Below are 25,997 nucleotides of genomic sequence, written 5' to 3' on the forward strand. Positions count from 1 at the left end.
AAGAGAGCTTCAAGAGGGGGACAGTGATCTACAGTGGATCTGCACAGTGGATTTCTACAGAAATCCTGCCAAGGGGGCAAGAAAAAGCCTGAAAAAGCTTCATTTGTGGCCAAATTTTCCCAGCCCTCATCAGCATGTGGGTACAAATGAGATTACATTAATAGTAATAACCTATATTTCACACATATCACAAGCTTGTTGCCTGCATAGCAGAATCTCCACTCCCTTAAAAAAAAGTCCTTGCTTCCCTTTATTTCTGGGAGTGCCTGAGGGTGTCAGGCACAAGCCCAGGAAGAGTCCTCACGTGCTCTTCCAGACACAGCCCTCTTGATGTCCACAGCACTTGAGGACAGGGCCTCCCTCCAACCCCCCTGAAATGCCCCTCAGATCCGTGGTTTCCGTCTCCTGGTGGGCCAAAACTACAAACCTTCACAATGTCGCTGAAGCAGGGTATTCTATGCTCTGAATTCTTCACTGAGCTGAAGCCACGGCATTTTCTGAGAAATGCAGCAGATGCCTCCTCTCTGCCATCTGTTTGTGTGCCATGTCTCACATAGTCCCTCATGAAAATATCCTCTTCAGCTTGTGTCCTGCGGCCATCTGTCCTAAGGCTGCAGACACCAGTCCCGGGGGCTGAGCTGTAGGGCAGACGAGAGAGTCCCCCAGTACCCCAGTCTCTACCCCAGGTACCCAAACCCCCAGGGGCCTCTCTGCAAACAGGTCCTGTAGGAGGTTCACTCCACCACTTTACCAAAAACTCCACACCCACACTTCTGAGTTAGTCTCCGGCAGGACACCTGGCTGCAGGGTGATTCAGCAATGTAGAAGTCGTAGTTGATGTTGGCCAAAGGACTTGCAGCAGAACAGGTGATAAGCAGGTCAGACTGCAATGAAGTGAGGAGAGTGGGAGGTGAGTGAAGTGCACAGAGCAAACAGAACAGCGGCTTTCGTGAAACGTGGCTGTTAAGGAAAGGGCAAAGGTAGGAAAACAGGGAAAAGGAGATGGAAGGTGCTGGTGATTTTTATCAAGGGAGAGTGGGGAACATTGTCACACGCTGAGGAAAAAGAGCCAGCAGAGAGGGAGAGGTGAACCCCAGGCCCTAAGAAGAGAAAGCCTCTGAGGGAAGAGCCAGGTACCAGGTGTGCTGATGAACCTTGGGCCTGGTGAACAGAAGGCGGCAGCTCTGAGGGCGCCGAAGAGACCCTGGGCCTCAGGTGGGGCCTGGCCAGGGGAGTCCAGGATAAAGGAAGAAAATGAAGAGAGGTGACATGAACTCTGCCATGAGCTTATTCAGGAAGAAAGTGAAGCTATGGGTTGGGAAGTCCCAAGCCCTGACCAGGACCAGTTGGCTCAGGCCTCCTGGCTTTATAACATTCTTTTTGTTGACAGAGATCTCACTTATTAGCTCCCTCTCTGTGACTCAGAATCTGGGTTTCTCATTTTGCCATCTAATTTTAGTAATAATTACAGCTACTTCCAGGAGTCAATTTTCTTTCTTTTTTTGTGAGGAAGATCAGCCCTGAGCTAACATCTATGCTAATCCTCCTCTTTTTGCTGAGGAAGACCGGCTCTGAGCTAACATCTATTGCCAATCCTCCTCCTTTTGTTTTTCCCCTAAAGCCCCAGTAGACAGTTGTATGTCATAGTTGCACATCTTTCTAGTTGCTGTATGTGGGACGTGGCCTCAGCATGGCTGGAGAAGTGGTGCATGGGTGTGCGCCTGGGATCCGAACCTGGGCCGCCAGTAGTGGAGCGCGCGCACTTAAGCACTTAACCGCTAAGACACTGGGCCGGCCAGGAGTCAATTTTCTTTCCTTCTCTCAATCACACTACACTGGGGATTCCACCCACATGACAACAAATGGAGGCGTCCAGCTCTGGCCTGGGCCCCACCTCTCAGGAGATACTCCAGTTTCAGCGTAAAACTTTGTCAGGAAAAGGATGACTCACTTTTAAAGGAGGTGGTTTTTCCTTTATTGGAATTTTCCTTTATTGTTTATTGAACTTACTGCACACAAAGTGGTGTACGGCAAGAGGGGGATAAGATATCTTATCTAGAACCTTGAACAGAAGACTTTGCTTCCCCCACTAGGGAGCGTGGGCACCACAGGAAGAGCATCAGGTTTTCTAGTTCTACAAGCCCCTGCTTCAGGTCTTCGAACACTTGAGGCGAATGTGGTAGCTGAGTTATTACACCACTTCCACTCCCCCACAGTGGAAACAAAGGGTCACAAACTGAGAAAAAGACCCTCATGGAATCTGTAGTTTGAAATCACAGGGTTGTATTGGAATTTGCTTCCATGCTAAACTGCTGTTCAAGGGTCACAAACGCAAAGGCTTATGGGGTGAAGAGGCAGGTGTCTGGAAGGCAGGAGCTAGCCAGGGGGCTTGTGGTAAACTGAGCCACGGTCTGCCTGTCCGGAGGAGACAACAGTTACTCAGCCCCGGCTGCTGCCACAGAGCAATGTGACCTGAATTTCAGAGAGGTTGCAAGTCCAGATTCTTTTGTGAAATGTCTAGATTTTTAAATGTTGAGAACTAATGCCATTAAAACAATCACAATAGCAAACACCCACTGTGCAAGCCAAACAAAACGCCCTGGGAGCAACCTCAAGATGGAACGCAAAGTCACAACTTCAATTTCACTTCTAAAGAGATTTCAATGCGTTGGGTTTCTTGAATGATTCTGTTTGGGTGTGTTTCAAAAACCTGTGTCTCTGAGAAGGAAATAAAGATTTTACTCTACCAGGTCACTGCCTGCTCGACCCCCTCCCTGGGGCTGGTCTGTGCACTTTGTGCTTCCCCAGAGGGTTATTTGACTCTGCTCTCTGCCAACGGGCAGGCACTCCTGAAAGATCTGAGGACAATGACGCACAGGGCTTAGCTATCGATGATTAAATACAAGTGTGCATTCCTCAGCATTTCTAGCTGGTGAATTTCGCCAGACTAAAACGACTTGGGGAATGTCCCTTTAAAACTCGAGCACGCTACCCGACAAACTCCACCTCCAGGGAGGTTCCTTTAAATGAGAGCCAGCTGGCTGGGCCTCCGCTTTACGCTCGGAGCAATACCTGCAATTGAGGATTCCTCCTGGGAGGCAGCAACCTGTCAGCATGGCTCAAGAGTTTGTGAAGAGCAAAATCCAGCCTGGGAAGGTGGTTGTGTTCATCAAGCCCACCTGCCCCTTCTGCAGGAGGACCCGCGAGCTCCTCAGCCAACTGCCCTTCAAACAAGGGTCTTTGGAATTTGTCGATATCACAGCCACCGGGGACGACGCAAGCGAGATCCAAGATTATTTTCAAGAGCTCACAGGAGCCAGAACGGTGAGCCTGGGGTTTCGCTCTAAAAGGCTGGAAAAAAGGCTCCCGGATTCCTTTTGCTTGTCTGGGCTGTGAGCAGGGTCCGCCGGTGCCTTTCTCTAGGACACCGCTAGGGCTCCGTCACTCAAGGCGGCGGGAGGGCTGTGCGGGGTGGGGGAGGGCGCCTGAGCGAGAGGCTCCGGTGAACGGGCGGCTGGACCGCAGCCAAGGGTCCCCTCGGCTCAGAGGAGGGGCACCGCTGACTGCGTCAGGGTCAGTGGCCCGGCGGCTGTCCGGGCGTCGTGGAGGAGTTATCTGGAGTCTTTGTTTTAGGCACTGCCGCGGCATGACAGTTTGCAGCTTGCAGGGCTGGGGGTGGAAGGCGGGTGGAGGGGCCCAGTGTGATCTGAACCTTTCTGTTAGTGAACAGGGGAATCGTGCGCACTCTTTCTTCTGTTGTCACACAGCCGAGCGGGATTCGCTGACCTTCAGTCTTTAGGCTCTCTTTAATTCGCTCCTTCTTCCTTATCCTATCTAACTCCTCCCACTGGCAAAATCTAACGGCTTGTTCTTTGCCCCTTGTTCTAAATGACGGGATGTTTCCAGGCCTGCCACAATAGGAAGTCCAGAGGCCAGAGTTCCCGCCTGGCTCTCACAGTGGCTTGCTGTGTGAGCCTGGGCAAGTCACCACCTCTCTGATCCTCAAGGACCTCCTTGGCTGCAAGACCAGACTAGAGTAGGCGACCTCTACATCCCCTTTGCCGTGAATAGAAGGAGAGACCCTCTAAGCACAGCTCTCCTTTATCTGAAAAGGCTTCCTCTTCCTCTGTGTCCATGGCTTCCTGTGGGATGCCCAGCCAGCCAGATTGCCTGTAACAGTTCTGGTGCTGGCTGGGGTGAGTGATGGCCCCCAGCTCACCCAAGTTCCCTTTCAGGATGCACGTTCTAGGACATAGTGTTTGCAGAGGTTCATATCCTAGTTCAGTTTTAGTTTGACTTCCAGGGTTTTCTCTGGGTTCTCAGTGTCAAGCAGGGAGGCTGTTTCTCCCCGCCTCTCCAGTCAGCAATCAGCATTTTGGAGCAGAAAGAGGCTAAACCTGTTACCCTATTGCTCCCAGGGCCCCAGCTGTGAGTTGAGGACTCTTGCCTCTGGGAGGTCCTGGAGCAGAGGAGACAATGGTGAGAGAGACTCTTGCTGCTAAGCTGGACCACCAGCTGTACAGGCTGCCCAGGTCCTGAGAAAGGGCAGTACAAGCACTGCCATGGACCCCTCTCGGCCACTGGTTCTCGAGTGTTGCTGCACATTAGAATCACCTGAGGAGCTTTTTAAAAAAAATCCCAATCCCAAGTCATACCCCATACCAATCACCGTGTCAGAGGTGGGAGCCAGGCCTCAGTAGTTGTAAAGCTCCCTAGATCAAAGGGTAGAAACTTTCAGCTATAAGATGGATAAGTTCTGGGGATCCAATGTACAGCATGATTATAGTTAATGATAGTGATACTGTATTGTATGCTTGAAATTTGTGGAGAGTAGATCTTAAGTGTACTCACTGCATACACAAAAATGGTAACCATGTGAGGTGATGAATATGTTAATTAACTTGACTGTGGTAATATTTCATAACATACATACATCAAACCATGACATTGTACACCTTAAATATATACAAATTTGTCAATTATACCTCAATAAAGCTAGGAAAAAAATTTATTTCCTATCAAAAGAAAGATCCCCAGGTAATTCCAATTTGCCACAAGTTTTGGGAGCTATGGCTCTCAGCTAGGCAGCCTCTATTCTCCAGCAGGAAAAACAAACCTCTTCATGCATTCATTCAACAAATTTTTTTTTCATTTGTAAAGCAACAATTTTTCTTCTAGTGGTCATTTAAGTTTTTGAATTTTTAAAAATATTTTTCGTGGGTTCTTGAGTCCTAAATGCATTCCTCCAAGGGGAAGAATAAATCCTTTGAAGTTGTATGCCTCATGATCCCTGACAGTGAAGAGTTTATATTCGAAAAGACTGAAAACTTGAGAACGGTTGCTATCTTACTCCTCCTTGCTGACTGTGCTGCTGTGCATACAGTAGGAGGCCAGTTGGACTTGACTGATTACAGACACTCAGGCCTTCCATTAGCTGTGTACATGGAGAAACCTGTTTTGGTTTTGCTATAGCCACAGCTCCTAGATCAGTGCCTTCATTTATTCCTTCTCTAAAGCTCTTCCTTTCTTTATGTAGATCCCAGTCTCTGACCTCTACCATTTCCCTTCTCCTTGAAGAACTTCTTTGAACATTTTTTGCAAGGCAGGTCTATGGGCAACAAATTCCCTCAATTTTTGATTGCGTGGAAGTCTTTATTTCTCCTTCACTTTCAAAGGATAATTTTGCTGGATACAACACATTTTTAAAAATTTTATTGAGGTCAAAATAGCTTATAACATTGTGAAATTTCAGTTGTATATTATTATTTGTCGGTCACCATATAAATGTGCCCCTTTACCCCTTATGCCCAGCCCCCAACCTCCTTCCCCTCTGGTAATCACTAGTCTGTTCTCTTTGTCCATGTGTTAGTTTATCTTCCACATATGACTGAAATCATACAGTGTTTGTCTTTGGCTTATTTCGCTTAACATAATATCCTCAAGGTCCATCTATGTTGTTGCAAATGGGACAATTTTGTCTTTTTTTATGGCTGAGTAGTATTCCATTGTATATATATATACCACATCTTCTTTATCCAATCATCAGTCAATAGGCACTTGGACAACACATTTTTAAGCACCTACTACCTACTAGGCACTTTTCCAGACATTGGAAACACCGCCAAGAACAGAACAAAAAAAACCCTCCTGCCTTTGTGGAACTTACATTCTAGTAAGTACAATAAATAATATGTTAGAAGGTGGTAAGTGATATGCATTATGGAGAAAAGCTAAGTAGGACAGGGAAGTAGGCAGTAGGGAGCAAGGTACAGTTTTAAGTGGAGCCATCAGGGCCTTAGTGATTGAAGTAGATTTCTAAAGGAGGTGAGGGAGCAAGGCACACATTTAGGGGCAGAGCATAAAGGCAGTGGGAACAGCAAGTGCAAAGGTCCTGCAGCAGAAGTGTGCCTGGCAAGGAGGCCTGTGTGGCTGGAGCATTGTGAGCTGGTAGGAGAGCAGGAAGAGATGATGGGGTATGGGTTGGGAAGGGCTTTCAAGCTATCATGAGAACTGTGGCTTGTGATATGAGACAAGCAGAGGAGTTAGTTTTGAATCTGGCTTCATTTTGAAAGGGTCACTCTGGTGGCTGTCGGGAAAAGAGACTATGGGAAGGCCAGAGTGAGAGTTGAAGCTGGGAGACACCTGGAGGCTCCAGCTATAATTCAGATGAGAAATGCTGGTGGCTTGTACCAGCAACGTAGCCAAGGAGGTGGTGAGGAATGTTGAGAAGGAGCTTTGAGTAGCTGCACCTGAGTAACCTTAGAGCACAGAAGATGCCGCCTTGCTGAGGCTGGGGCTGGAGGAACCTCCTCCAGAAGAGTAAGGGCCCTAGTATTACCACGCTTGTTTTTTGTGTGTGTGAGGAAGATCAGCCCTGAGCTAACATCCATACTAATCCTCCTCTTTTTGCTGAGGAAGACCGGCTCTGAGCTAACATCTATTGCCAATCCTCCTCCTTTTTTTTTTCCCCAAAGCCCCAGTAGATAGTTGTATGTCATAGTTGCACATCCTTCTAGTTGCTGCATGTGGGACGCGGCCTCAGCATGGCCGGAGAAGCGGTGCGTCGGTGCGCGCCCGGGATCCAAACCGCTAAGCCACGGGGCCGCCCACCACGCTTGTTTTTATGGTGGCAGTTCTCTTTCTGCTTCTTGACAGTAACAGACTAGCAAGTTCCTCTGAAGAGGGGGCTGGGGCCAGGAGGGGAAGGCACAGAGGGTGCATTTCCTCATCCTTCCTCAGCTGAATCAACAGTTTCCTATTTTGTCACCACCGCCCCCCACACTGTCCTGTGCAGCCTGTGGTTCAGCTCCTTTTGGGGGTGCCAGTAACTGGTGGGCTTTAAGTGGTTTTGCTGTTGCCCAACTAGACGGGGTGTGTAAGGGCAAAGGGGCCTTTCAGTTTCAGGCAAACCGGCTCCTCTGCCAGATGGTGTGCACACAGCTCCACCCTGGAGACAGGGTGATCACGTTTCACCGCCTGTCTCAGGCGATGGGGCTGTGGGTTTTCAAAGCCACAGCTACCCTGGGAGGAAGGATCGGCCGCTCAGTGTCAACCAGTGGTTTACAAACGTGATCCCTCGGGCAGCCGTGTCAGCTTCACCTGAGAACTTGTCAGAAACGCAAATTCTTGGGCCCCAAACCCAGATATCCTCTATCAGAAATGTGGGGAGGTGAGTAGACATCGATGTAACAAGCCCCCCGGCGGTTCTGACGCTCGTCCTGGTCTGAGAACCCCTGTGTGAGGAGAGGCCTCCTTGCTCCTCAGGGCCTTCTCACCAACTAGCTTAGCTCAACCCTCTGCCAACACCCTGGGCGGAGGGGGAGTTGTGGCAAGCCGTAGGAGTGACAATTGCTCAATTCTTTTTGAAAATATAGAAGTTCCAGAATGAATACATCCTTATGTATTTAAAGCTCAGGTGATTTTTATCTCCTCAGGCAATGCCTTCAGCAGAAGGAGCTCTGCAGTATGATTATATCAGAATTACATTAGGATTCTGTTCAATTTACTGGTACAACTGACCACAGCCAAGTGTTTCTGGGGAGATAAAGCCAAAAAGCCCCCAACAATCGGTGGGGTGGGGGGGGAGCTTTATTTTCTCTAAAGTAACAGCCAGGACCCAGGGGAAAACTTCGGTTTCTGATTTCATCTTTCTGCCGCTATTCTTTCAGCTGTTGAAACAATGTTGCCTTGATAGTGCTTCCCCTCTGCAAAACCCACACCGGGCCACGTGCTGCACCTTCTGTGACTGAAGAGGACAGTGTTACCAGGCTTCCCCAGAACGTGGTCCTCTGTGTGCTTTCCCACTCCTGGGGCACAGGAACTAGCCACAGAAATGTGGCACAGGAGTCTTTTAATCTTGGCCTGAATTTTCAAAGCCCACTTCCACCCAGACCCCTTCTTAATAAAATACTGTAAGGACTTATCCAAAATAATTCAGCCCTTTTTCTCATCTCTCTTACTTTAAAAAAAAAAATTCACTTGAATTATTATGCCTTCTGAGAAAATCAACAGCTTTGAAAATATTCTTACCTCTTTCTATCTCTCACCTCTCCCAGCCTTTCTGGTATGTTCCTAGAGTTGAGAGAGAGGACCTGCTTGCCTGACCACTCAGGTGGCCTATCTTGTTGGTGTTTCTTCACTGCCTGTCAGCCTTTCTGTAACACTCTTGGCCTGGAAGTTGTCTGGGCCACAGTGAGAAGACTTCCTCCTTCAGGATTCCAATTCTGGAACGTACCTAGCAGCAGGGCGGGAGCCTCAGTGTGACTGGAGATAAACGCATCCAGTGGTTGTAACGACTGGGTCAGTCTGGCTTGCCTTGGGTGACCCACCCATGCCAGGTGTGCAACCAAAGCAGACGAATGTCCTTCTCTCCCAGAGCTGCAGCACTTAAACATTTCTCGATGGGCCAGGGATCAAAGAAGGAGACTCAGACACCATCACGCCTTCCCCAGCTGAGCACAGAGCTCACAGCAGAGAAGGACTACTATAATAAACTGTGGACCTAAAAATTGAGGACGGAGGCCTAATACAAATACTTTTCCCACTGTATTTAGAAACAAACTCCTTCCTGGTTGCCATGGCTCAGCTTACGGGCTCAGGTGTGGTCCCAGCTGCAGAGAAACCAGAATTCAACCCGGGTGGTCTAGCTGCAGCCAACCAAAATTCTTTCCCTGAAACGTGTTTCTGTAGAGGGAAATTTTTAAATCACTTCGACAAGTTGGACAATCTCATGCACAGCATACCCAATTTGAAAAACATCTTGGCTTGAAAACATTCTTTAATGAATAATTTTATGCATATAACAGAAAGTTCTGACCTGAAAGTAAATACATGAGGAGGTTGTAAAGTAATTTGAAAAGGTTTGGATCATGGGAAATATTGAGAGGAAGGATAAAGTGTCATTCTTTCTAACCTAATAATTAAGTTCCTTAAGTCCTGGCTTGTTTGCTTTTTTAGGTACCTCGGGTCTTTATCGGTAAAGACTGTATAGGTGGATGGACTGATCTAGCAAATATGCAACAGAGGGGGGAACTGTTGCCGCGGCTAAAGCAAATTGGAGCTCTAGAATAATTACAGGTGAGTGACAGGTGGGATGCTGGGCCCAGAACACTGGGAGACAGTAGAATTCTACTGCCATGTTTTATGATAACCTAGGAAGGCATTCTGGCTGGGGAAAGAATGATTTGGCATGATTTGAGGAATTGTGAGGTCATGTATGAGATTTCCCATTTTACAAAGGGATTAATTGTGTCAATGGGAGGAAATCTCACTCAACCTTCATTTAACAAATATCGAATAAGCACTTAGCATGTGCCACACTCTGTACTAGGCTCTGGGAATATAGTGATGAACAAAAAGATAACATGGAACTTATTCTGGAAAGGTAGACATCAAAACAAGTAAGTAAATAATTCCTCAAACAAATAAATCGAATAATGTGATGGAACATGGTAGGGGGTGGGGAGCAAATTTAGCTGAAATGGTGAGGGAAGGCCTTTCTCAGAGGGGCTGGTTAGGCTGAGACCTGGTTGACGAGATGGAGACAGCTACGTGAGGATGAGGCAGAAGAGCTTTTCAGGCAGAGGGAAGAGCAAGTGCAGAGGCCCTGAGGTGACAAGTGTGGAATATTCAAGGAACAGAAAGCAAGCAAGAGCAGCCCGAGTGAAGCTCAGTGAGGAAGAAGAGGAGTAACACGTGGGCAGGGGCCAGAGCACACAGGCCTTGGTAAGCAACCTGGATGATTCTAAGTGCAACGTGAAATCAAGGTAATTTTTGCTTTACCCGTGTTCACACTGCACATCACTTCAATCTAACTGGCTTCCCAAACGCCAAAACAAAGTTTTCTAAAATTGTAACCTAAAGGAGATCCTTGGCTCAATGGAAAACCGTAGGGTGAAGAACTCGTTAGAAAGGAACCAGCATGCTGTGGGGTCTGATGAGCTCCCCTCTCCCCCAGCTCTTGTTAGTGCTAGCTAGCATCCAGCTCGGCCAATTCCACTGGCTCACACGCGGAGAGAGACCGAGTGTTTTTTTTAGTCAAAGGAATAGTTTATGGTTTTTAAACCAAAATGGTCTTTGAGGAGTATTTATTGTCCACTAATTAATAACTCACCCTTGAGCAATGAGTATGTATAATTTCTGGTGGTTACTCAGAATAGCAACAGAAGAGAAGTAAAAAAAAAAGATCTGAAAAAATACAACTGAAGCCCTTGAAATAAAATAGTTAATATTACAAACCTTCTAATCACAATTCTACAACATCCTCACAGCAGGTGAGCATGGTGTCTGATTGGGTCAGCTTCCTGGCCTCACCCCATGCACTAAAGAGCTCAAAACCCACTTAACTGTGGTGCCAAATGTTTTCTATTCTGAAACACTTTTTAGCAATTTAGGCTTAGATGAAGAATGGAAGAAAACTAATGACATTCCTGGGAAGATGGGAAATACCATTTCCTCAACTATCTATGTTCGGGTGGCCATTAGAGTCCCCCATATTCACAAGTTTTCTTTATTTGCGTTATATGCTCTCAGTATTTTGCTGGCAACTGCATCTCAAGGCCATCTGTAACAGATTGTGTTTAAATAGCAAGCGTCAATTTTCTGGTGATGAAGGGAAATGAGGGGAATTTACCTTTCCAAGAAAATCCAACTCTTTGTGTTTTTTCCTGGCAGAGCTGACCCCAGGCTGATGTGTCCCCCTTGAGAGCTGAAAGGCATTGCAAATGATGACCGCACTTCCTGGTGGATGGATCTGGGGCTACCTTTACCCAATGACAGCAACTGTTGACTTAAAATTCTGCAATATGTTAACCCCCAAAAAAGGGGGGGGAGCAGCTTTTTCTTTTTTGACTCGGTATTAAAAATGGCCCAACTTGCCCCAAACCACAAGTATGAGAAGGTTGATGGATGTCTTGGGTTTCTTCTGGATCAGTCCTTTGGGTTCCAAAAGACCATGACAAGTTATGGCTTATAATTTGCTCACTGACCCAAACGATGTTCTCTCTTTGGCACGTGTTTCTTACTGACTGTCCTACATGATGTGCTGGGACTCCTCTACCTCTAAGCCAGTGTTTCTCAACCAAGTTTATCCCAAGCCCCTTAGGATGAATCTATAGTTGGTTTTCTGCTACTGCCTGAAAATGATTTTGTTGAGTTTGACTTTATGGAGTTTGTATTATGAAATGACTAAGTATTTTGAATGTGCTTTTTCAAACTGCATGTGTCTCCCTGGTCACCATCCCCACTCCACCCTACCCCTGTCTCAAGAATCACTGCTCTGAACCAGTGTTCTCTACCTTCACAAACTCACTGATCTCATAGGAAATGTTCAACAATTCCCTGAAGGGTCTGAGGACACCATATGAGAAACTCCAAATGAAAAGTTAAGCACAGTTGGCCTTCCCTTGGTGCCCAGGGATCAGAGGTCCAAGTGCAGATGCTGTGATCATGTGTCTACACTGTTATATAAGATGGTTGTCCAGGTAATCCTGAACAAGTGCGGGTTAATTTGCTTAGATTATGAACAAAAGTAAAACATAAAATTTAAAACATTATCATAGGAAACTTGCAACTCCTTCTCCCAAGAAGGTCTGTGAAAGTAGCCAAATTTGAGAAACACTGTCCTAAATGATTTTCTCTCTCCTTTTTTCCCCTACTCTTTGAAAACAAGAATCCCTCACTGTGAAGTTTGTTCCAGCATTGCCAGATTAATTTCCTTCTGCAGTCTCTAGTGTGAATGTTAATTTCTTTTCTAATAAAGAAGTACCCACAGATGACACAATGATCTTTGTCCAATTCTTTTCTATGTTCTCAAGACCTTAAGGAATGGTATTAATGTAAAATACACCAATGTAAAGCTTTATTTGTGTTTTTCCCCTACCATTGTAAAGGCACATGTTATTGTCGCTCATTGAGTACAAAAGGTTGATGTGATTTTTCGATTTCATATTGAAAGGACAAATAATTTGAATATATGTCAACAGTAGCCTATTGACTAATGTTTAGGGTTCAATAATAGCCTTTTTCATTTGACATTCCATTTTCCATTTCTCACTTAATACCCTTGTACTTTTGGCTTCCTCTTCCTTCCCTTATGGGCCCTACCACTCCCTTCAACCAGACTGCTGTGGATGATTGTGCAGGTTATGCACTGCACAATGCTATGAATGCCGCCCTTGGAGGTTGTGTAGTGTGCAACCCGCACAGTCCCTGATCCACTCCAGTTCGCTTGCCTGCACTTTCTTTCATGCTTCTCTGTTCTTGGTCATTGCGTTACCTCCTCCTGAGATGCCCTTTCTTAGCCTTTGTTTTACTTTCAAACTCCTCCTTCAAGGCCTGACTTACAGACTATCCCCCCCTGTACCTACCCTCTCTTCTCACTGCCTTTTGATTAAAAAAAGCCATTGCCCACTCTTCTGTAATCCTAAAGCCCTCTGCGTAGAGGTACTTTACAATTCTCATCAGGTTGTGTGGTTGTCAATCATCTGTACTGGGCTCTTGCCAGATGTAGAAACACTCAAAGGCAAGAACCTCCACTTAAACATCTTTGTACGCCCACTGTCTAGCACAGAAGTCCTATTTTATCAAAGTGATACATGCATGTGGTTTAAAAAGCCAAACAATACTAAAAGTCTTTCCTACTCTGCCCCTCCCCAAACCCCAGTCCTAGGCACACAGAGTTTCATGGGTATTTAAGCCTATTTATAAATATTGTAAAATGTATTAGACATACAGAAGAGCGTATAGAATGCCTACTTCTATTTAAATTAACGCCCACGTATCTGCCTCCTGGGTTTAAGAAATGAAGCACCAGTATGCAGAGCCCATGATAAAGTACCTCAGAGGCCCATGTGCCCCTTCCCAGCGTATCCCCTTCCTCCCTCCACAGAGGTAATCACTAGCTCATTTTTGTTGTAATCATTCTGAGGCTTCTCTTTATAGTTTTACTCCCTAAGCAATACATTTTAGCTTTGAAAATCAACAGCAAACACCAACCTCGCTGTGTAAAGAAAGGGCAATATTATGACAATCAGATGAAGGACCCCAGGAGAAGATGTGCTGGACAGAGGCTCTGAGTCATAGACTGGCTTCAGCTTGCTGAGGAGCTTACCAGAGTGCTGGTCCTGAGTGAGTCCCTGGTGGTCAGGGCATCCTGAACAAGTTATATGAACAAGTACCGGGCATCCCCCAGAAATACGGTCAATGGGAGTGGGCTGCTCTGCATTTTCTGCTTCCATGGCCCACCTCCCACTCTCAGGAACAGGTCAAAGCACATCACTTCTGTGGGATTGTGGTACGCCCTCGACTAGCCAAGTGTGTGGCATGGAGAACAGAAATGTCGTCAGCATGAGGCAAGCAAAGTGCAGATAAGAATCTGCTTCAGGCTCATTTGAGCACTCCGTCCTCAAGCTTAAAAAAGATATAGCAGGAGAGCCCTCAATATGGAGAATTATACCACTCCGATCTGGACTGCTTGCCCTCTACGTCGGGGCACAGCTCTCCTCCTCAGATGTCCCTTCACTGTCGTCCTGGGGATTCCATTTCCTTCTCTCCTGGGTTGGATCTCCTGTTTCCTGCACCCCATGTGTATTTGTTACAGCTAAACTCCTGTAACAGCTAAACTGCTGTAACAAAGACATAAAATTACGATAGAGGCTTAATTCTCTCTCTCATATAGTCGAGAAGTAGGCAGGGGCCTTTGCTCCATGGAGTCGCCTCAACCCAGGACTTGTATACACTACTTCTGCTCCCCTCCCCCTGGCCAGAACTTAGTCCATGGCCCCACTTAGCTGCAGGGGCGGCTGGACAGTGGTGTCCCTTCTGGGAAGCCCCTTGCCCAGCTAAAACTCAGGGAGGTCTGCACCAAAGGAAAGAAGGGGAGAATGGATATTGAAGGAAAATTAGCAGATTAAGTCGTTCTCTTTTTTAGTCTTTTTTTTCATTTTGGAGTTTTTAAAAAAGAGAGAATAGGAAGTAAGCTTTTTGAAACCTTGCTTATCTGAAAACATTCTTCTTCTACCCTCATATTTGGTTCATAGTTTGTCCAGATATAGCTCCTAGTTAGAAATCATTTTCCTCCAGGAAGTTTGACGACACTGCTCATTGTCTTCTGCTTTCGGTGTTGCTCTTAGGAAATCTGAAGCCATTCTGATTCCTGATACTTTGTGGATGACCTGTGTGGTTTTCTTGCTTGTTTGTTTGTTTTCTACTCTGGAAGCTTACAAAGTCCTCCCTTGGAGCCCAGTGCTCTAAAATGACACAGTGATGTACCTTGGTGAGGCTCTATTTTCATACATTTTGGGGGGCTCCTTGGAGGTTTGGAGGGTCCATTCAACCTGACAACTCTTGTCCTTCAGTTCTTAGAAATTTTTTATATTATTTTATGGATACTTTCCTCCCTTCCATTTTCTCTGCGTTCTCTTTCTGGAACTCCTAATAATCAGATATTGGCTTTCCTGAACTTGTTCTTAATTTGTTATATTTTCTCTCTTATTTTTGATCTCTTTTTTTCCCCTGAGGGATTTACTCATCTTTATCTTCCTACCTTTCTATTGAGTTTTTGATATCATGTTCTTAATTTCCAGTAGCTCTTCAATTTATCTGAATGTTCCTTTTTTAATAGAATTATCTTTGTTTCTTGGATGCAGTACCTTATCTCTCTGGGGTTATTGTGATTTTTTTCAAACTTTTTTACTGAATTGTTTCCAACTACAATTTTTTTCTTATTTCTAAGAGTTCTTTCTTGTTCTCAATTGTTTCCTTTGTTTTTCTTGTTCTTGTTTTATGGATACCACCATTTCCTTCATCTCTCAAAGGATATTAATTATAGCTGGGGCTGTTCGCAAAGCTGTCTTCTGATTCCTGCGTTATCTTTTTTCCCTCTGAGCCCCTATTTTCTGTTTCTGCGTTACATTTGAAGGCCATCCTCATATGTCTGGAGATCTGACTGTAAATATTTAAGAAGGCGGCACCAACAGCTGCTTGGAAGACTTGCGTGCATGGATTGGACTTATCAACCGGTGGGCTTCACCATAGAGTCTTTGTTCAAACGTCACCTTCTCAGCAAGCCCTCCCACATCACCCTAGTTAAAGTTTCACCTGGCATTCCCTATCCTTCCTCCTTATTTTCCTCTACAGCTTTCATCCCCTAATATATTGTACAGTTTACTTATTTTGTTTACCGTCTGTCTTCACCACTAAAATGGAAGCCCCTTGAGGCCAGGGATGTGTGTTGGTTTGATTCACTGCTGAATCTGCAGCATCAAGAAGACTGCCTGCACAGAGTAGGCGCTGAGAAATATCTGTTGGGTATTTGAATGAATGAATGATCAGATGCCGATCCCCCAACTGTTAATTCCTGGACATTTTTCTTTTGAGCCGTTTAGCTTCTCCAGTTTCACAGCTGGGGGTTGGGCCTTGCGGCCTGGTTTTGGCTGCCAAGCAGGGGAAAGGCACTTGGCAGCCCCCTGGTCAGTATGCAGACTCTCATGTAATCTCCTGTTCTCTGCCGGCTCCTTGCTGAGTGATTTTGGGTGATTACACAGGGATAGAAAGGACTGTCATCCAAAGAGCACCGAGAGGTTGGCACAAGGGGTTGGCAGAGGAAAGCAACAAAAATAACGGGCAAAAATTCACAGCCAAAGCTCTGCTCCTTCTGTTTACTTTAAAAAGCAAGCGATTCCATCCCTGGCAGGTGTCTCATTTTAATAACTGCCTTCAGCCTGCTGCTTCCTGGTCCCTGGAGTGGGACGCCTGACAGCCCTTCCCCCAGTTCAAGGCTGTCCAAAGATGGCCCTTATGGGGAAATAACAGCCGGGGGTGATAAATGGGTGTGTGGCCCAGACCACACTGTTTCTACTCCCAGTGAGTATCCTGAGGCCATTATCTTGACATTCGGTTGTGAGAGAGAGCCATGCTCCCTAATTCACCACACCATACAATGGTTAGTGGAGTCTGGGAAATATTTTAAATAACTGGGCTCCTGAGATATTTTAAGTAAAATTCCTTTCTTATGTTAATAGTGATCTTTTCTTATTAAATACATTGAACATCTGAAGGGGCAGACTTTCATCTTACTAATTAGTTGAAGAGAATTCTGGCCTCGTCCCTTCAAGCACAGGTGATATTTAAACACGGGTCTATATTTATGCACAGATTTATATTTCCTGTCCCCAGGTGACTTTTCTGGTGAGCTGTGCAGAGCTGAAGGGGGGCTAGAAAAGAAGGGGTATTAGGAGAGCCAATGAAAGTGCCGAACTTTATGTAACTTCTCTGGGGTTGCACCTAGCGCCCCTGGGGTTTTATTCCTAGGGGCTCTTCCTGCCCTGTCAGGGTCCTCCCTCTCGGCTAGCAGGGCTGTAGCCCCTGGGCCCCTACAGCTGAGCTTTCTCAGGAGAGAGCGGAGCAACTGCCTTCTCACCTTTCTCTTGTGTGCCTTGTGAAACTTGGAAGCCATCATACATAAAATTACAAGTTGTTTTAAGGTGGGGATTTTCACTGCCTTTCCTTATTATCCTTCCAAGTCATCCTGGGGATTGAGTATGGATGATCTTTAACATAATCTGCCCTGGGTTCTAACCAGAGGTGTCTAATGGGGACCAAAGGATCCACTCTGGGAATGGAGGACTGACAACTCCTGGGAAGGCCCAATTAGAGAAATCAGCTGGAAGCTGTGGCCATGAGGGCTGTCCCCCAGCATCTAGAACGCAACCCCCATGTGTGACATGATTGGGTGTGTAAAGCTGACCCAGTACCCTTAATTAGCACCCTTCTTGGAAGATCCCAGCCAGAAACACAGTCGCTGGATGACTAGAGAGTGCCAGAGAGCGCAAGGGAGGAAAAGGATGGGCCACAGGCTGAGTCCAGAAAGGGAAGAGTGTGGGTGTCCCCAGACAGATAGACTGCAGGTTAACCAAGGGGGAGCCCTGGTTCTTCTCCCCCTCCAGAAAGCCCGAGGCAGGCAGCATCAGGGAGGGGATGATGTGGCTTTAGGCCACTTTTGAGGACAAATTACCCACCCAGGTGTGACCCAGTGGCTGATAGACTGTCCTTAATATAACCAGAGAAATTCCCCTCGTCTAAGTGAGGGATAGAGCAATGGATGCAAAACGCTCCCTTGAACACCCCCAGAGCTGGCAGGAGAAGAGAAATCCCAGTTTACAGGAATTTGAGGAGTGACGCGTTCCCCACTAGCGGGACGGTCTTCAGTATGAGGACCCTTTTCTCCACTGATTATTCTTTGCCTACGGGAGAATGAGCTCCTGGGGGGATCTCAGGGCTATTGAGAGGGTAAGAGAACATACACAGATATCCCAATTTTCCACAGGTGTATAGAAAGAGGTGCCATTCTATGTATCTTTCACGGCATCTATTTTTTCCAATATTTTAATAAAGGTGAACAACTGATTTACCCATTTAGAAGTTTTTCTTGGTTTATTTTCTCATATGACAGCTGCAGCAGGGAATAAAATATAGATTCATTTAAAGAATCAGTGCATATGCCTATAATTATCTATCCAAAATATTTAACTTACTTTTTAACACAGCATCCCAGCATTCACAATAGCTTTTGACCATACTGTTTTCTCAGTCGACGCCTAAAGCACAACCACTACATGTCGAGAGACTGTGGTCTGCCCCATCTTCTAATATTGAAAACAAAGTGGGGAGTCCACAAGTTTGGAAATACTGGAGACTATTGCCCTGTACCAAGGAGATGGCTAACACCACTGGTTCTCAGTCTTCCTGCTTACATAGATCATAGCTGCTGTGTAAATGTAGTATCAAATTATGGTTAACTCGTACCAAAGTCAACATATAATGAGTTTTGTCCTGTGTTTCCTAGGCATTTTAAAGAGACTATATAATCTCCCCACTGGTTGAAATAGGTGAATGTAAGAGTCTGCATGCTATGGTGATAGAAATTTAGAAAGATCCAGCTGCACTCACTGGGTGCCAAGCTCATTCTAAATTTTGAGCACGTTTTCACTCATGTGATCCTCACAGCAGCCCTACAAGCCAACTACTATCATCATCATTTCCATTCTACAGATGGAAAAACTGAGGCACAGAGAGGTTATGTAAATTGCCCAGCGTTTCTCAGTAGAGACAGGATGTGAGCCCAGCAGGCTTCCATACTCATAACCACTCTGCCTTTCACTGGGCCTTTCATTGTAAAGGAGAGCTACCTGTGTTTCCTGGCCCAGTGGAATGATTGAAGGGCCTCCTGGGCCTCTGGACACTGCGCCACAACACAAGAAATGATTTGATATTCTCTAGTATGGGCAGTCTCTTAGCTCAGTGTTTCCCAAAGTAGGTTCTTCAGAACACTGGTTCCATGGCATGTTAATAAATGCTACATGAAAAAAGGGATTTGATGGTCAAACGAATTTGGGAAATGCTGGGCTAAGTGCCAGCCACAATGTGCTGGCCTGCAGGGCTTACACTCATTTTGAGAGTCCAGGCCTTTTACTTGATAAACTTTAAAAAACTTATGCTCTTGAGGACTTTCAGTTTCCAATTCTGTATGTAAGAAGCTTGGAAGTCAACACTCTACCCTAACAACAAATAAAAAGCTGAATAAACTGAAAAATCAACAACTCTCCTTAGATCCATAAGAATTAAGGTCACAGGGTAAACCACTGCCCATCAAATTGGAGACACTGATAATATAGAGAATCACAACTTAACCGGAGCAGAGCTGGGTGAGAATTAGTGCCGGGGTAGGGAAACCTGAACTGTAATTGAAAAATTGCTGAAGGCTTAGTGTGGACAATTCTAGAGTAAAAAACTCCACGGGGACCCAGTCATCAGGGGCCCCCACACTTTTGTGAGTTTTACTTCCTGTAGTTCTAATGAGGTTCTCACAGTAAATATTGAAGAAAAAAATTCCCTCATGCTTCCAGCAGGAGAAAGAGAAAAGGAACCATTTTGATATATACCAGAGCACTCTATTCTTCTTAACAAGGTCTGTCCTCAGGAGTTAACTTTTTAACTAGGGCCTATACTGCTGGGGTTTTATCAGAGCCTAAATGACGTGCCGGAGGGGAAAACCCAGCTACAGCGCCCTCTAGTCTTCCACAGGGAGAAGGGAAATACCCAACTCCATTCTAGCCATCCTATTCCACTTGGCTGGGGGTGGGGGTGGAGATGGTGGTGGGGATGGTAACTGAGAAGCACATGAGAAGCTCACAGGCCAGAGACACAGGCTCACTAAAAAACTGAGACCTACTCAAAGGACTATAGAAGGCTTCCCTTCCCTCCACACATCTTACCACCACATTACTAAAGGCCCATTTACAGCAGGTACACAGTATCTTATGTCTGGTTATCAAGAAAAAATTACAAGGCATATTAAAAGGCAAAAAACACAGTTGGAAGAAACAGAGCAAGCATTAGACGAAACTCAGATATGGCAAGGATGCTGGAATTATCAGACTGGGAATTTAAAACAACTGATGAACATGCTAAAGGCTCTAATGGATAATGTAGACAGCATGTAAGAACAGATGGGTAATGTAAGCAGAAAGACAGAAATCCTGAGAAAGAACCAAAACCAAAAAATGCTAGAGATCAAAAACACTGTAACAGAAGTGTTTCATTTGATGTGCTCATTAGTATACTTGACATGGGCTATAGTCTGAATGTTTGCATCTACCCCCCAAAAATTCACATGTTGGAATCTTTACACCCAATGTGATGGTGTTAGAAGGTGGGGCCTTTGGGAGGTGATTAGATCATGAGGTTGAAGCCTTCATGAATGGGATTAGTGCTCTTATAAAAGAGACCCCACAGAGCTCCCTAGCCCCTTCCACCATGTGAGGACACAGTGAGAAGCCCCCAGCTACGACCCAGGAAGAGAGCCTTCATGCAACCATGCTGTCACCTTGATTGCAGACTTTGCAGCCTCCAGAACTGTAAGAAACAAATTTCTGTTGTTTATAAGCTACCCAGTCTGTGGTAATTTGTTATAGCAGCCTGAACAGACTAAAACTGAGGAAAGAATATCTGAGCTTGAGGATATCTCATTAGAAACCTCCAAAACTGAAAAGCAAAGACAAAAAAAGACTGAGGGGGGAAAAAAAAAAAACAGAACAGGATATCCAAGAACTATAAGACAATTACAAAAAGTATAACATATGCATAATGGGAATACCAGATGGAGAAGAAAGACAGAAAAGAACAGAAGAAATATTTGAAACATTAATTACTGAGATTTTCCTCAAGTTAATAGCAGACACCAAACCACAGATCCAGGAAGCTCAGAACACCAAACAGGATAAATGCCAAAAAAAAAAAAAAAAAAAACTACACCCAGGCCTATCATTTTCAAACTACAGAAAATAAAAGATAAAGAAAAAATCTTGAAAGGAGTCAGAGGGAAAAACACCTTACCTATAGAGGAACAAAGATAAAAATTACATCTGACTTCTCCTCAGAAACCACACAAGCAAGAAAACAGCAGACTGAAATATTTAAGGTGTTGAAAGAAAAAACCCACCAACCTAGAATTGTGTACCCTGCAAAATTACCTTTCAAAAGTGAAGGCAGAATAAAGACTTTCTTAGACAAACAAAAATTGAAGGAATTTGTTTCCAGTAGACTTGCAAGAAATGTTAAAAGAAGTTCTTCAGAGAGAAGAAAAATGATAGAGGTCAGAAACTGGGACCTATATAAAGAAAAAAAGAGCATTGAAGAAGGAATAAGTGAAGGTAAAATAAAAACTTTTATTTTTCCTATTCATAACTGATATAACAGATAACAGTTTGTTCAAAATAATAGCAACAATGTATTTGATTATGTATGCTAATGTATAAGTGAATGTATATATATATAAGTGAATGTATATATATACATGGGCAAATGTATGCTATGTGTAAGTGAAATGAGTGACAGCAATGATACAAGAGACAGGAGGGAGAAATTAGGATTATTTTGTTATTATATGGTACTCACACTACCTGTGAAGTAGTATAGTGTTATTTGTAAGTGGACCTTGGATTAGATGCAAATATATACTGCAAACTCTAGGGCAACCACTAAAAAAAGGTAAAAATACATAACTGATATGCTACGAAAGGAAAAAAAAATGGAATCATATAAAATGCTCAATTAAAACCACAAAATGCAGGAAAAAAATGGAAGACAAAAATAGGAACAATGAACAAGGGCAACAAACAGAAAGCAGCAACAAATACGGTAGATTTTTGCGTGTGTGTGTGAGGAAGACTGGCTCTGAGCTAACATCCACTGTCAATCCTCCTCTTTTTGCTGAGGAAGATTAGCCCTGAGCTAACATCTGTGCCCATCTTCCTCTATTTTGTATATGGGACGTCACCACAGCGTGGCTTGATGAGCAGTGCATAGGTCCGCACCCAGGATCCGAACTTGTGAACCCCGGGCCGCCAAAGTAGAGAGCACGAACTTAACCACTACACCACTGGGCCGGCCCCACAAATATGGTAGATATTAATCCAAGTACGTCAATAATCACTTTGAATGTCAATGGTCTAAATGCACCAATTAAAAGACAGATTGTCAGAATGGATCAAAAAACAAGACCCAACTATATGTTGTCTACAAGAATTCAGTTTAAATCTAAAGACATATAGATTAAAGGCAAATGGATGGATAAAATTATACCATGCTAACACTAATCAAAAGGAAGTGGGAGTAGCTATATTAATTTTAGGCAGAGCAGACTTCAAAGCAAGGAAAGTTAACAAGGATAAAGAGAGGCATTACATAAAGATAAAGGGATAAATTCTCCAAGAAGACATGCACCTTCCTTAACATGTATGTGCCTTACAACAGAACGTCAAAATACATGAGGCAAAAACTGATAGAACTGCAGAGAACAATAGATGAATCCACTATTACAGTTGGAGACTTCAACCTCCCTCTATCAGAAATGGAGAGATCCAGCAGACAGAAAATCATTAAGGACATAGTTGAACTCAACAACACCGTCAATCAACAAGATATAATCAACATCTATAGACTACTTCATCCAACAACAGCAGAATACACATTCTTCTCAAGCTCACATGGAACATTCACCAGGATAAACCCATATTCTGGGCCATAAAACATACCTTAACAAATTTAAAAGAATATACATCATACAATGTCTGCTTTCAGACCATAATGGAATTAAACTAGAAATCAATAACAGAAAGATATCTGGAAAATCCTAAAATACATAGGGATTAAACAACACACTTCTAAATAACACACGGATCTAATAAGAAATCGCGAGAGAAATTTAAAATATTTTTGATCTATATGAAAATGAAAGGATGACATCAAAATTTGTGGAATGCAGCAAAAGCAGTGCTTAGAGGGAAATTTATATCATTGAACGCATATATTAAAAAAGAAGAAAGATCTAAAATCAGTCATCTAAACTTCTATCTTAGGAAACTAGAAAAAGAAGAGCAAATTAAACTCAAATTAAGCAGAAGAAAAGCAATAATAAAAATTAGAGCAGAAATCGATGAAATTGGAAACAGAAATTCAATAGAGAAAATCAACAAAACCAAGAGCTGGTTCTTTGGAAAGATCAGTAAAATTAACAAGCCTCTAGCCAGGCTATCTAAGAAAAAAAGAAAAAGGACACAAACTACTAATATCAGAAATGAAAGAGACTACATCACTACAGATCCTATGGACATTAAAAGGATAATAAAGGAATATTATGGACAACTCTATGCCTACAAATCTGATAACCTAGGTGAAATTAATCAATTCCTTGAAAGACACAATTTTCCAAAACACACAAGAAGAAACAGACAATCTGATTAGTCCTATGACTATTAAGAAACTGAATCAATAATAACTTTTCAAAACAGAAAGCATCAGTCCCAGATGGATTCATTGGTGAATTCTAGGAAACATTTAAGGAAAAAATTACACCAATTCTCTACAATCTGTTTCAGAAGATAGAAACACAGGGATATTTTCTAACTCATTCTATGATGCCAGCATTACCCTAATACCAAAACCAGATAAAGACATTACAAGAAAACTACAGACTGGTATCTCTCATGATCACAGATGCAAAAGGTTTCAACAAAATATTAACAAATCAAATCCAATAATGTATAAAAAGAATTATATACTTGGTCCAAGCAGATTTATCTCAGGTACGCAAGGCTGATTTCAACAGTTGAAAATCAATTAATGTAATCAATCACATTAACAGGCTAAACAAAAGAAATCACATGATCATATCAATAGATGCAGAAAAGGCATTTGACAAAATCTAGCACCAATTCATGATAAATACTCCCAGTAAACTAAGAATAGAGGGGAACTTCTTCAACTTGATAAAGATTCTACAAAAAATTCACACATAACATCATACTTAATGGCAAGAAACTTGAAGCTTCCACACTAAGATCAGGTTCAAGGCAAGGATGTCCCCTCTCACCACTCCTTTTCAACCTCTTACTAGAAGTTCTGGCTAATTCAATAAGAAAAGAAAAGGAAATAATAGACAAGAACAGGAAGAAATAAAACTTTGTTTTCAGATGACATGATCGTCTATGTAGAAAATCCAAAAGAACTGACAAAAAAACTCCTGGAACTCGGGGGCTGGCCTGGTGGCATAGTGGTTAAGTTCATGTGCTCCACTTCAGCGGTCCATGGTTTGCAGGTTCGGATCCCGAGTGCAGACCTATGCAATGCTTATCAAGCGATGCTGTGGCAGGCGTCCCATCTATAAAGTAGAGGAAGATGGGCACAGATGCTAGCCCAGAGCCAATCTTCCTCAGCAAGAAGAGGAGGATTGGCAATAGGTGTTACCTCAGGGCTGCTCTTCCTCACCAAAACAAAAACAAAAACAAAAACTCCTGGAACTAATAAGAAATTATAGCATGGTTGCAGGGTACAAGGTTAATATACAAAAGTCAATCACTTTCCTATATACCAGCAATGAATAAGAGGAATGTGAAATTAAAACACAATACCATTTATATTGGCACCCCCCTAAAAGACCTACTTAGGTATAAATCTAACAAAATATGTACAAGATCTATATAAGGAAAACCACAAAACTCTGATAAAAAAAAATCAAAGAAGAATGAAATAAATGGAGAGATGTTCCATGTTCATGGATAGAAAGAGTCAATATTGTCAAGATGTCAGTTCTTCCCAACTTGATCTACAGATTCAATGCGATCTCAATCAAAATCCCAACAAGTTATTTTTGGATATTGAGAAACTGATTCTAAAGTTTATATATAGAGAGGCAAAAGAACTAGGATCGCCAGTGCAATATTGCAGGAGAAGAACAAAGTTGGAGGACTGACACTACCTGACTTCAAGACTTACTATAAAGCTACAGTAATCAAGATGGTGTGATCTTAGGGAAAGAACAGATGAATAGATCAATGGAACAGAATAGAGAGCCCAGAAATAGACCTACATAAATACAGTCAACTGATCTTTGACAAAGGACCAAAGGCAATAAAATGGAGCAAAGAGAGTCTTTTCAACAAACGGTGATGGAACAACTGGACATCCACATGCAAAACAATGAATCTAGACACAGACACTATACCCTTCACAAAACTTAACTCAAAATAGATCACAGACCTAGATGTAAAATGCAAAACTATAAAACTCCTAGAAAATAACATGGTAAAAAATCTAGATGACCCTCGGTTTGGGAATGACTTTTTAGATACAACATCAAAAGCACCACCCCGGAAAGGAAGAATTGATAAGCTGGACTTCATTAAAATTAAAAATTTCTGCTCTGTGAAAGACACTGTCAAGAGAATGAAAAGACAAGCCACAGATTGGGAGAAAATATTTGCAAAAGATATATCTGATAAAAGACATCCAAAATATACCAAGAACTCTTAAAACTCAAGGTTAAAAAAATCTGATTAAAAAAACGTGCCAAAGACCTTAACAGATACCTCACCAAAGAAGATACACAGATGAGAAATAAGCATATGAAAAGACACTCCATATCATATGTTATCAGAGAAATGCAAATTAAAATAACAAGATACCACTACACACCTATTAGAATGGCCAAAATCTGGAACACTGACACCAACAAATGCTGGTAAGGATGTGGAGCAACAGAAACTCTCATTCATTGCTGGTGGGAACGCAATATGGTGTAGCCACTTTGGAAGACAGTTTGGTGGGTTCTTACAAAACTAAACATATTCTTACTATATGATCCAGGAATTGCACTCCTTGGTATTTACCCCAAGGAGTTGAAAACTGATGTCCACACAAAACCTGCACACAGATGTTTATTGCAGCTGTTTTCATAATTGCCAAAAGTTGGAAGCAACCAAGATGTCTTTGAGTGGGTGGTACTGAAAATAAACTGTGGTACATCTAGACAACGGAAAATTATTCAGAGCTAAAAACAAATGAGCTAGCAAGCCATGAAAAGACATGGAGGAAACTTAAAAGCATATGACTAAGTGAAAGAAGCCAATCTGAAAAGGCTACATACTGTATGATTCCAACTA

At 43.5% G+C, this 25,997-nt stretch overlaps 1 protein-coding gene across 1 annotated transcript; it reads left to right on the top strand.

Moving 5' to 3' along the window:
• Positions 1-3,016: 3,016 nt before the first annotated feature.
• On the top strand, positions 3,017-12,280 carry GLRX (glutaredoxin). Its single transcript, XM_004420357.3, has 3 exons — positions 3,017-3,324; positions 9,457-9,576; positions 11,173-12,280. The coding sequence occupies exons 1-2, from the start codon at positions 3,115-3,117 to the stop codon at positions 9,568-9,570; spliced, it is 324 nt and encodes a 107-aa protein (XP_004420414.1). The 5' UTR covers positions 3,017-3,114; the 3' UTR covers positions 9,571-9,576; positions 11,173-12,280.
• The last annotated feature ends 13,717 nt before the right edge of the window (positions 12,281-25,997 follow it).

This window comes from Ceratotherium simum, chromosome 4, assembly GCF_057802395.1.
Source record: "Ceratotherium simum simum isolate JZ-2026a chromosome 4, ASM5780239v1, whole genome shotgun sequence".
In the NCBI taxonomy this organism is placed as follows: Eukaryota; Metazoa; Chordata; class Mammalia; order Perissodactyla; family Rhinocerotidae; genus Ceratotherium; species Ceratotherium simum.

Bases quoted from the DNA above. Each gene is read 5' to 3' on its own strand.
- GLRX (XM_004420357.3), top strand. From the start codon at position 3,115: ATGGCTCAAGAGTTTGTGAAGAGCAAAATCCAGCCTGGGAAGGTGGTT. The intron at 3,325-9,456 runs GTGAGCCTGGGG...TTGCTTTTTTAG, and splicing joins AGCTCACAGGAGCCAGAACG to GTACCTCGGGTCTTTATCGG.